Source organism: Spermophilus citellus, assembly GCF_964194105.1.
Source record: "Spermophilus citellus genome assembly, chromosome: 9".
In the NCBI taxonomy this organism is placed as follows: Eukaryota; Metazoa; Chordata; class Mammalia; order Rodentia; family Sciuridae; genus Spermophilus; species Spermophilus citellus.
This window is the reverse complement of record NC_138191.1, coordinates 14,445,592-14,457,623: the sequence shown is the minus strand read 5'-3', so window position 1 is coordinate 14,457,623 and position 12,032 is coordinate 14,445,592. Positions and strand designations below refer to the sequence as shown.

General features: G+C 37.1%; 1 protein-coding gene across 1 annotated transcript in view; it reads right to left on the bottom strand.

The window, feature by feature from the left end:
* LOC308655441 (uncharacterized protein) overlaps positions 1–12,032 on the bottom strand; it is a gene marked incomplete at both ends in the record, with an annotated part of 42,055 nt that overhangs the window by 3,661 nt on the left and 26,362 nt on the right. Inside the window, 2 exons of the mRNA XM_081305568.1 lie at positions 3,358–3,364; positions 11,650–11,767. Of these exons, the coding sequence (XP_081161694.1) occupies positions 3,358–3,364; positions 11,650–11,767 (125 nt within the window). The remainder of the gene's footprint in view (positions 1–3,357; positions 3,365–11,649; positions 11,768–12,032) is intronic.

The window sequence follows — 12,032 nt, the reverse complement described above, 5'->3', positions numbered from 1 at the left end:
TTTTTCTTATTGCAAATGCCTTGGCAGTTGCCCTTCTCAGGATGACTGTTAATTTAGAGCTCTGATTTCAACTCACACCCAACACATATCAAGTCTACTACAAGAAGTACCACTCCCCACCTGCCCAAATCTCGAAATCCACAGGCTGTCAAGGACTCATGATACTCTGCCCCAGCACAGAACATTTTACTGCTTTCCAGTAATATGACCAGGCATGTCAGGATTGACCTAGACATTGACATACTACATACTTTCATCTAAAGTATTTTCAGTTTTACTCTTAAAAATGCAATTGGCATGATTTGAATGAACTTTCAGGTAGCAGAATATGGGAAGATTCCTGGAGAGTGGCATTCCTGGAGAGGGCACGGAAGCTCTGCACCTCTTCTCCCTTACCTGTGCTCTCTTTCATCTGGCTTCATGTCAATCTATTCTGTAATATCTTTTGTTGATAGACCAATAAATTTGCAAACACAGTGTTTTCCTGAGTTCTGTGAGCTGCTCTAGCAAATTAACCAAAAGTGAGGAGGGGATTAGGAACCCCAATTTATAGCCTACCATCTATACATATAATAGATCGATTTATGAAATAAAATGTTTATATGATAAAATATAAATACACACAGACACACACACACACACACACACACACACACACACACACACCCCGCAGCCTATGCTTGCTGTTGGAATCCAAAGTGGAGCACACCCTCAAACTGTGGGATCTAACCCTATTCTCTAAGAAGTGTCAGCATAGAATTGAATTACAGGGCTCTCAGAGGGGATCCACTAGAGAACTGACTGACTGTTAGAGGATCAAATATCCTCACACATTTTGGTGAACAAAAGTCATTCTACATTAAGTATAAGAAAAGAGAAAATGTACTTTTTTTCTATAATTTAGGGACGTTGATCTGTAAAAATAGAGCTTCTGCCTCTGTCAACTCAGATCTTAGGGACCAGCCATGAAAATAGTAACATAAATAAACATCAACAGTGAAATGTGCCAGTTGGTGATTTCTCATTTTGACACATGGTGAAAAGAACAGTTGGAGCCTTGGCCAGTTCATATTTCCCCTTTACATGGGTTTGAAATGCTTTCTGGGGTAGTAAAAATTGCCTTGGGTAACACAGTTTTCCTACACAATAATTAGTTATCATTTTCTCCAACATCTTGCAATTTTGTTGGCATTATGTGAAACTTATTTAAGAGATTAGTAATAACATACTTTACCTCATGCTTCTATTTTATGCACCTCTTTTAAAAATTTGCTATCAAGTCCACAGTTATATTATTAGTAATATTATAATAAGATCTTACTTTGTATTTTTCATTATGTACTACTATTGTGAATCCCTCTGTAATTTTGTGAAGAATCTGTACTTTCTATTTTTACTCTGGTTATGGAACACTTTAAAATGATAAATTTCCATTGGGGTATGCCTGTGTGTGTGTGTGTGTGTACACATATGTATGTGTGATTTAAACTTTTCTTTAATGCTTTATATGTCTTAGTATCTGAAGACAAGCCAGGACATTTTTCTTATGTTATTTTTTCTTATCTGTGCTCGCCCAATGTGTCTTTTTTTTGTTCTAGAAGTCAGATTGGGACTCATTTACCTTAGCTTCCCTTTTATACTTCTTTATCTTCTTGTTATAGATGCTGTTACCCCTTGTGCTCTATTTAGAGACAGACTTCAGCTTGGTCTCTCAGTGTGCTAATTCATTGTTTTTGCATTAGAAATAAAAGCTACTCTAACCTCGGAGAAGAAAACTAAGATGAAAAAAATTTCTGGCCTTGAATTTTTATATTGGCAATGATTTCTTATATTTGAGATAAAGAGGACAAATTATTAATGTAAAAAAGAGTTAAATTAAACATTATTTGAATCTTAAATTTCTGCTGTTTGAAATTTTCCATCAAGAAAAAGAAAATGATAAGATAAGCCACATATAATATTTACAATATTAATAATAATAAAATAAATTTTATTATTATTAGATTAACAGTATTCAGGTATCTGACAAGATTTATGGTCATTGGAAATCTTCAAATTTGGCAATAGTAAGACAAGCAACTTAAAGAAGGATCAAATATTTCAACAGATACTACACAAAGAAAGGAATGTAAACATCAATGAACACCTGAAAATTTGCTCAAGAGCATGAGTCATCAGGAAAACAAAAATGAAGACCAACTCACATCCATCATAATGTCTAAAATTCAAATGACAATGCCAAGTGTTGGCAGGGATTTAGAACAACTGCAGCTCCATCCTCTGTTGTTGAGAGGGATACATGTTACTATCACTTTGAAAAACAGTTTGGTGGCTGCTTATGAAGATAAGAGCATACACTTATCATATGACCTGTCAATGCTGTCACCAGACATAAACGCATAAAACTAGAAAAGTACATGTTCCCATGAACTTCAGAATTGCTATGCTCAGAGTAGTTCCCAAATGGAAGCAATCAAAATGTCCATGAACAAGTGCCTGGATAAAACAAGTTATCATAATCCTTGAAATGGAATAAAACTCTGCAATAAAAACATAAACTACTGATACGAGTAATAACATAAAAGAATCTCAGAAATATTATGGTGTGCAAAAGGAGTCAGATAGTAAAGAATGTATGACAAACTATTCCATTTATATTTAGCTGCACAGGCACTTTCCTTCCTCTAAGGTGTTCTTGCTAGGTATTTTGGTCACAGTGACACAAAGCTGAATAAAAAATTTTATTTCTTGAACTTGAAAAATATGATTATATTGGCATATAAACAAATAAGCTAATGATATATCAAATCAGTCGAGGAAATGATAACTTTTAAAAAAATCTCTTCTGGAAGGAAATCATGCTGGAGCACTGACACATCAGACAAAAAAAAACTAAATGAATGTAAGCCCAAAATAAATAAGTTATAATAATAATAATAATAATAATAATAATAATAATAACTTAAACACTAATTTCAAGATAATTTTAAAAAAGTATTTGTATAACATTGGCCTTGGGGAGAAGTTTTTAAACTAATACTAGAAACTTAGCAGATGTAAAGAGAAGAATAACTTATTTGGTAACATTAAAGTCTTCCAATTCTTCTCTGTGCAGGGTCTCTTCCTTTGTCACCACGTTTGGGTGTTTGTTCATTAACTTTTAATCCTATGACCCTGTCAATATCACAAAATAATAAAAACAATTTAAAGAAGATTTTTTAGGATTTTTTTTCAAATGAAAGTAGTTTCTTATTTTCATTTCCACACTTATTCCTCTCAGCTTGTCCTTATTTTTCCTTATTTTGTGGACTCAGATGTCCAGCATTGGAGTAAGTGAACATGGAGAGAAATCCTCACCTTGTACCTGAAGTTAGGTTGGAAACATTCAGCATTTCACTACTAAATGTATCAGTTGTTTGTTCTTCATAGACACATTGTGTCAGGTAAGAAAAATTTCCTCCTATTCCTAGTTTAAAAAAAAAATTAGGAATGAGTTTCGATTTTGTCAAATACTTTTTTGAAATTATTGTATATCTATTTTTCATTCCTTGTTCTGTTAATGAAGTAAATTATATTCTTTAATTTTCAAATATTGAGCAAATTTTACATTCCCAAACTAAACTTATTTGGGTTGTATTGTTCCTGTTACATATGTCTGGCTTGCTTTTGTAGAGGACTTATTTTTGCACAAATGTTTATGAGAAATAGTTGTGCATATTTTTTTTTATATTGTTGTTATCAGATCTTTTGGTATCAGATATGTTCCATTTGGTTTTGGTATCAGGGTTAGGTCTACCTAAGAAATTAGTTGAGAGATTTTTTTCTCCTTTTATTTTCTAACTTGTGGATTTTTAAAAAAATATATTTGTTTTCTAGTTGTACACAATACCTTAATTTTGTTTATTTGTCTTGATGTAGTGCTGAGGATTGAACCCAGGACCTCGCACGTGCTAGGCAAGTGCTCTACTGCTGAGCCACAACCCCAGCCCTTAACTTGTGAATATTTGAATCACTTTTTCTTTAAATAAATGAAAGAATTCAATCTGTGAAATCTCTGAGAGTTAGAATTTTATTTGTGTCAAATTTTCAAATTATGGGATGGGGTTGTGGCTAAGCAGCAGAGTGCTGGCCTAGCATGTGTAAGGTGCTGGGGTTGATCCTCAGCACCACATAAAAATAAATAAATAAAATAAAGCTATTGTGTCCAACTACAACTAAAAAAACCAAAATATTGAAAAATTTTTTTCAAATTATAAATGAAATTTTTTTCATACAGGGATAATCTTGCTGTCTTGAGAAATCTATTTTTCAAGAGATTTGTCCACTTCACCTAAGTTATTGTATTTCTGGATATAATGTTGTTCATTATAGTCCATGATTATCTCACTTTTAATGTTTGTAGAATCTATGGATACCACCTAAAGATAATTTTTATTTTCTGTCATTTTTCTCAATTATTCTTGCTTGGTAATTATAAGTTTAATTAATCTTTTCAAAAACTTGATTTTTTTCTGTAGTTTATCTGTTTTCCATTGGGTTGATATCTGCTCTTTATTATTTCTTTGTCCTATTTACTTTGGATTTTATTTGCTTGTCTTTCTCTAGATTCTTAAGATAGAAATTAAGATCATTGGTTTTAAACTGTCTTCTCTGATGTCGACATGAAGTTATATATTTTCCTGTCAGTACCACTTTGGCTGCAAATTTTAGAATATATTCCTATCATTGTCATTAAGTTTGAAGAATTTTCCACTTACTTTTGTGATTTTTTTTTCTTTCATTTGTATTATTTAAAAGGATATTATTTGTCTTTCTAGTATGTGGGAATTTCATAGATACCTATTATTAATTATAACATAATTTTGTGTTCAGTAAACATAATTAGTATTTTAAAAATTTGTTGAGTTTATTAGGGAATGGAAATGGTAACATCCCTGATTTTAGTCATTGCACATTGTATAAATGTACTGAATTATTATTTTGTGCCCCATGAATAACCATAAAATTATCTATTGACTTAAAAATGCAAAGTTGGTGAATCTTCCCTGCTTATTTGGTTGGATTCTTAACCTTTCTCCCTGATTATACACCATGGGGAGGAAATCTAGTTCAAGTGTTATAACAATGTGAAACTTGCAAGACAAAGGCTATAGAACAGTGCATGACAGTTGTGCCATATTCCATGAACAAAATGTGCATGTGCGTATGCAGATTCAGGGCTATTTCTCAAAGCACCACATGTGGGTTTTCTGGGCATATCCTTCTTTGTCCATCCTGGTAGTATTTCAGGGCCATTTGTTTCTTTTCTTCACGGCACAGATTTTAAGAAATGAAAATTCAGGAAAAAAAGATGCTGGCTAACATAAGAAATAGGAAGATGAGAATCAAAGAAAGAGTTAGTCACATTAAAATTTTAAATAGTTGTTTGAGCTGGGGATTGAATCCAGGGCCTTGTGCTTGCAAGGTAAGCACTTCATGAACTTAATAACATAAGTTAATAGCTCAGTTGGCAGGAGATCAGGGCACCACTCAATGGGTGGAAGGGAAATAAATTTTAAGGTGCTAATGAAAAAAGACAAAATATTTGATTGTTTCAACTACAAAGTTCTTATTTGCAAGTTAATTGTTGGTGTCTAGTGATTAATCTTGAGTTTCCTTTTTCTGTTTTGAGTTGTGGTTTGTTTTATTTCAATAGGAAACCACAGTACTGGAGGTGTCTCCAAATTAATTTTCTAAAACAGTATGAAGCATGAGTTTTTTGTTTTCCTCTTTCCTGATTTCAGAACTAGATTAGAAGACTTGTTGGTGAAGGAGCCAGCGATGGAGAAAAATGCAGAATTGTAATTTCAGGGCAGAAAATTGTAATTTCATGGGGTGGTTGTACTTAGTTCTGAAAGGGCTGCCATTGTATTGAGGGGGGAGATGACTATATTTATTAGAATCCTGGAGGCATTTGGAAGGCAATGGAGCCCCTAGCAGATTTCCAAAGACACAGCACATCTTCTTCATTTTTTATCTTTTTCTCTCCTCCTCTTTCTCTTCCCTTTTCTTTCCTCTCCTTCTCCTTCTCCTCCTCCTCCTCCTCCTTCTCCAGGTTCTTCTACTTCACCATTAAAAATAGAGTATTTGTTGAGGGCCACAGCCGAGTCAGGATGACACATGGCATTTTTACCAGAATGGAGTGGTTGAGAGGTGATGCCAGCAAGCCATTGAGATGATGATAGTTATGTTAAGCTGTGTATTCAATTGTATATTAGACCCCAGCTGTCCAACTGGGCCTGCAACTTTGGAGTTCTTGCGGGGATTCCTGGTGAGTTCTGGTTGGTTGGGGAAGTGCTGGAGAAGGGATTTCTGGAGGAGGGATTTCTGGTTGGTGTGTGGTGTGTCCTGGGAGAAGGCTGCGTGCGTAGCGTTCGCAGGAGTGCGGAGAATAAAGGAGTTCCTGTTTTGAACCTACAAGGCTGTGTGGCGGCTCGGTTATTTTGTGCCCAGCCAGACTGTGGCAAGTATTATTTCATAACCCTAACCCTAACCCTATGATGAATTCTCTGTAAATTTTGAAGGTCTTAAGACAGCAGGTCAAGACATAGTATTTTGTATTTAAGGTGCTACAATAGGTACCTGTCCTATTTTCTTTTCTGTCTCCCTTTATGGACTTTCACTCTATTTTCCTCAAAGAATTCTCCATGGATTTTATTTGAATTAGAAAAAACTTGGAAGACAGTGGTAGTCATATATGACTGAGGTTTTCCCCTTTCCTTTCCTTTTTTAATTTCCCGGTGCTGGGGATTGAATCCAAGGTCTTGTGCTTGCAAAGGTTAGCACTCTATGAACTGAACTATATGAACTGCACCAGCCTCCCCTCCTTTTTTTTATTTCTTACAGAATGAGCTGTGTTTCTGCCACAACAGGGATAGAATATACTTATAAAAAATTAAATACTGGAGAATCTGCCTCAAGGATATTTTGCTGTCACCTTTTATTTATTTATTTCAGTTGTGTATGGACTCAATGCCTTTGTTTTTATGTGGTGCTAGGATCAAACCCAGTGTCTCACACTTGCCAGGCAAATGCTCTACCACTGAGCTACAACTCCAGCTTTTGCTGTTGCCTTTTAAAAAATTATTAATTCAAACAGATATTTTGAATTATTTCTTATAATCATAAATGGGGAAATACAATAGTTTTCAAAAGTTTTCTCCAAAAGTAGCTGGGGACTGTATCCACCAGTCTCAGACTTACAAGAGGTAATATGTTGCTGTTGTCATCGTAAAGTTGCTTCATAGTAAGCTGACTTACTAAGAAGAAATATTTGAGTTGTCCTGTGACCATTGATTATTTTATCAAGGATACCAGCCCTTGAAGTTCAGAAGTAAAAGAAGGAAATTTGCAGGCTTGCTGCAATAAACTCAGGGTCAGAAAAGTGCTACCTATTGTAGCACTAAAAATACATAATAGTATCTTTTAACCAGCAAAATATTCCCTTCCCTGTGAAACTATACAGGCACGTCCTTACCATTGACTACATTATTTTTAGATTCAAGTAATGGGTCTGAGCAGTTTCCAACCATTCATCCAAATCTGCCAGCAAATTCCTCTGTATTTCAAAGCCAAAATCATTCATGCAAATATTTAAAACACTCAAGTGTAAAGCACAGGTTGACTTCATATCTTCCCAAGGGAGTGGCCATGTCTCTACACAGGGAGGTCTATTGAAGGTTTTTTGTTGTTGCTGCTGGTAATGGTGGTGGTTTTGTGATAATGATTATAAGTTTTTGTTCTGTCATTGTGTTAATTTTTAACTATTTCTAGGAAATAACTATAGACTAATAGCTTTATTTTAATTCTGCAAGGAGAAAGAACACAAAAATTTTCTGAAGGATTATTTAAAAAAATTTTTATTCCAAAATTTATGGAATGATCATTATCAATTAAGGTTCTTAAATAAATTTATTGTGACTCAATGACATGCACAATGTGTGTTAAACTGTCATCTGTGGCCCACCTGTATCAGAATCATCAGTGTGTTAAACTGTGTCTGCATCACTATCACCTGGGATATTTACATAAAGAGGCAAATCCTCGATTAGAGTCCCATAACCATTAAAGTGCTTTATACTGCAGCCCAAGGAGTCGCTACCACAATCCCCATAGCTGACTGTGAAACAGACCCCCTTTGAAATGAAAATCTTCAAATTCTTTTTTAATTTTGATCTTTAAAATGACGATGAAGGTTGATGGACTGCCTGGCCCTCTTGGGCACTGCAAAGGGGAACATACACTTTGAGACAGGTTCCTGATTAACACAGTCTAGCTAAATACACACTTGGGCATTTCCTGCCTTTCCCCCACAATGTGTCCTGTTTTTATAAAAGCTTTCCATGCCTCACAGTCATCAAAGATGAAGACACGTCAAAGAAAATGTTCTTCTCTATCTTGCTCAAACCCAGGATGGAAAGAAACCAATTCTCCACTGCCATCCTGACTCCTAAGTTTTAATGCTGCAGAACAAACAGCAAAATATGTCCTTCCCTGTGAAATTGTAAAGGCACATCAGGTTTAAGAATCACTTGTCTTATCTTAGAAATTCTTGAAAAATGGCAAGGAGGAAAAATTGTCACTTTTTAAAACTTAGACCTCAGAATTAGCCAATAAATTTCTTCACGACAGTTTTATTTTCTATTCTTTTAAAGATTTTTATCATTTTTTAATATTAATTTTTAAATTTATTCTAATTAATAATATATGATAGTACTGTACACAAATGGAGCACTTCCTCTGGCTGAACATGGTGCAGAGTCAACACCAGTAGTGTAGTCACAAATGTATATAGGGTATTAAAGTCCCTCTCATTCCACAATCCTCCACACCTCCACACCCCTCCCTTTACCTCCCTCCCCTCTGTCCAATCCAAGGTTCCTTCATTCCCCACCACCCTGCTTTATAGATCAGCATCTGCTTACCAGAGAAAACATTCAGTCTTTGTTTTTTGGGGTATGGCTTATTTTATTTTCTATTCTTAACACTTGTTCTAGGGACTAATATAGACATGGGAAACAAAGACAAAAAAAAAGAAACTATTTATACAAACTTTGCTTTAAAAGAAAAAAAAAAGCCACTGAAAGACCGTTACAGTTTCACCCTGCCTGCCATCAGTGATGTTGGCCTTCAACGTATGGCTACAGCAACATAAATAAACCTCTATCTTACATTTATGCATACTAGGAGCACTCTGAAGACACAAAGGAGGCTTCAGTACAATTGGGGCCTGGCCCACACCACTAAGAAACAAGTAGAGGCTGCCATATGCAAGACTTTGCATAGACTTGGTGTGGACATCAGTCTCATATTCCCCTGAGGGAAGTTAGATTAGCAAAATGGCACAGCATATTTAATGTGGAGGAGTGGGGGCAGTAAAATTTGGAGAATGAGTGAATAAAGGAAGCAGATTGTGCTAGGCTATAAATGAGAGGGCCTCTTAGCAAGTCATCAATTTCCTTCCTCACATGGACTCAAAGAGGTGAGACCTGATGGTGCAGTGCAAAGTCCAGCCTGGCTTGGCCTAGAGGAGCCACATGGTCAGGTGTGGATCTGTGAAAGGTGCTAGCTGAGTCTCACTGACACTGTCCAGCAGGGCCCTGCTGCTCACTAGGGTGCTTCTAGAACTGCCAAGGAGCTCTACATTGGAACCACATGACCCTTGTGTAGGAGGCAACAATTTCCCCAGAGCTGATTTTCTGAGGAGAGCTGCTGAGGTGAGGACTGTGTTGTGACAGGTGCTGTGTCACTGAGGCTGTTCAGAAGCAGTGTCTCGAGGTTTAGCATGCACTCTTAGGTGCACTTTGTCTAGTGAGAGGCCTGGTGGTATTTGACTACTGGTATTCCATCACTGGCAGGAAGTCATTCTGCCTTTCTGACTACCCTAGTAGGAGACATTTCTGATCACCTCTTCAGACCTGCACCAGATTTGAAGGAATAGGGCCCAAGTGCTCCTTAGCAGATAGACAGTTGTTCAGATGTGGTGAGGGGGTTAGGCCTAGGCTTCCTCGTGTTTAAGGGACCTGTGGTGGCTTTGCTTCTTTTGTGGCTCCTGGAAGGCAAGAGTCTCAATGCTGGAGCACACAGAAGGACCCTTAAGGATTTCACCTGCAAGTAAACAAAAGAATCCTGTTCAGATGGAACTGTTAGACCCCACTTATAATGCCCAGACACTGGAATTAGGGCAAAGCATGCAGGAAGGTATAAACATGGTGGGAGGTGGTAAAAAGAATGAGTCAAGGGGATGCACTGGGTCTGGAGGAGATTCCAGGTTCTAGCTTAGAGGATAAGCTTCCCTGTGCACCCAAATCCTTGGTGCCCCAGCCATAGCCCTACTGCATATCATATGGTCAGATCCTACTACTGTCCTTTTATTACCCAGTTCATACTACATGTTATATGGTCTGAAGAAAAATAAAGGCCTTTGTCATATTCTAGGAAAATAAGGATGGAGCATGAAACATACACATGTAGAAACAGCCTGTACTGAAGAGGACATATTGAGGCAAGTTCCCCTGTTAAGTGTGTGTCTCATTTTTCTTAAGGAGAAGTCAAATTGGCAGGGACCTCAGAGATTATCCAAGTCTAGGTCCACCTTTAACAGATGAAGGGTAGTAGCTCACAGAGGCAAAGGGGCCAGCCAAAGGCATACAACCAGTTAACATTAAGCCTGGAGTTAGAGACCAGAAATCATGAACAAGGAGAGGGTGGGATGCACACTGGAGGGAGCCAGCAGGAACTGGAGGCTGTGGGTTAACTTGGCAGCGATAGGAGGAGGCTGTACAGAGCCAATCCTCTAAGTGTTGTGATAAGAGACTCAGGAAAGAAAGCAATCCTCAGAGAAGATCCAAAGGGAATTAGAAAGCAAGAGCTAGTTAATATACATCCCATGCTTGATCACACTATGTGTGTCAAGACTCCCAGGGTACAACTTAGGAACATTCCTAGAAGGCTCAACTGCTCTGATGTTTACCATATAAGTTTAAAGGTTTAATGTCTCATATTTAAAACAATCAGTTACACATCAAGTTTCTCTTAATAGGATTTCTAGGGAATTATTAGCACAGCATTTAAATAAATGTAGAGAATATCTGATATATATATATTAAAAATTTCCCTTAAAGTGTCTTTTTTTCATTATCAGTTTTTTCTTTTATATCCAGGAGACCAAGTAGATCTTCCTTCATGTTTTTTAAAGAAAATGAGGTGTTAAAATAAAATGCTGTTCTTAACCTAATTTTGTGCACTAAAGTCAATTTATAAGGTTATGCCTTATTTGGTTTTTCATAAAGTAGTTCAGGAAAGTCCAGAATGCACATATGGCCTCAAGATCTCTTGGTAGACAACTAATTCACAGGGAGACTTTGAAAGTTTCTTCCCTCAAGGACCAACTGAACTGCATTTCTTTGACTCCTTGCTTGACTGACATCAAGGAGAGAAAATTGGGCTAAAGGGGAGAGATGGTGACGAGAGGAGAATAATAACAGGGTAGAAAGCTGAGCGGGCAGGAGGGTGAAGGTATGGAGTCTTAAGAGGAGGCTATCCAGGAGCTGAGACCTGTGCAGTGGACCAGATATCTCCTAGAAGGTAAAGGAGGTCAGGGTCACTTACAGATCTGATGTCAGATGGTGATGTATTTGAAGCAGGCTCTGTGACTGTGTAAGACGCAATCGTTGCTTTAGCTCCAAGTTAGTCCTTGCCTTCTTCAAAACATCATGTGTCCTGGTCACTGAAAGAAGAAAAGAGCCCCACAAAGAAGGAATTTCCAGCTAGGCTCTACTTGCTGGGCATGCATTTTCTAGAGCATTTTCTTCTCACCCCTCAATCATGGCCTATTGCTGACCCCTTTGTCCCTGCTCCCTCTGCAACCACAATTGCTCATGTCACAGGAGGGTTGGACCCAGTGCATCAGACTCTCCCCTCCCAACATTCCAGTGCCTCTGTGGTCACTGTTTATCTGCAGCACAAGTGGGACATCTGCAAGACCAGCCCTT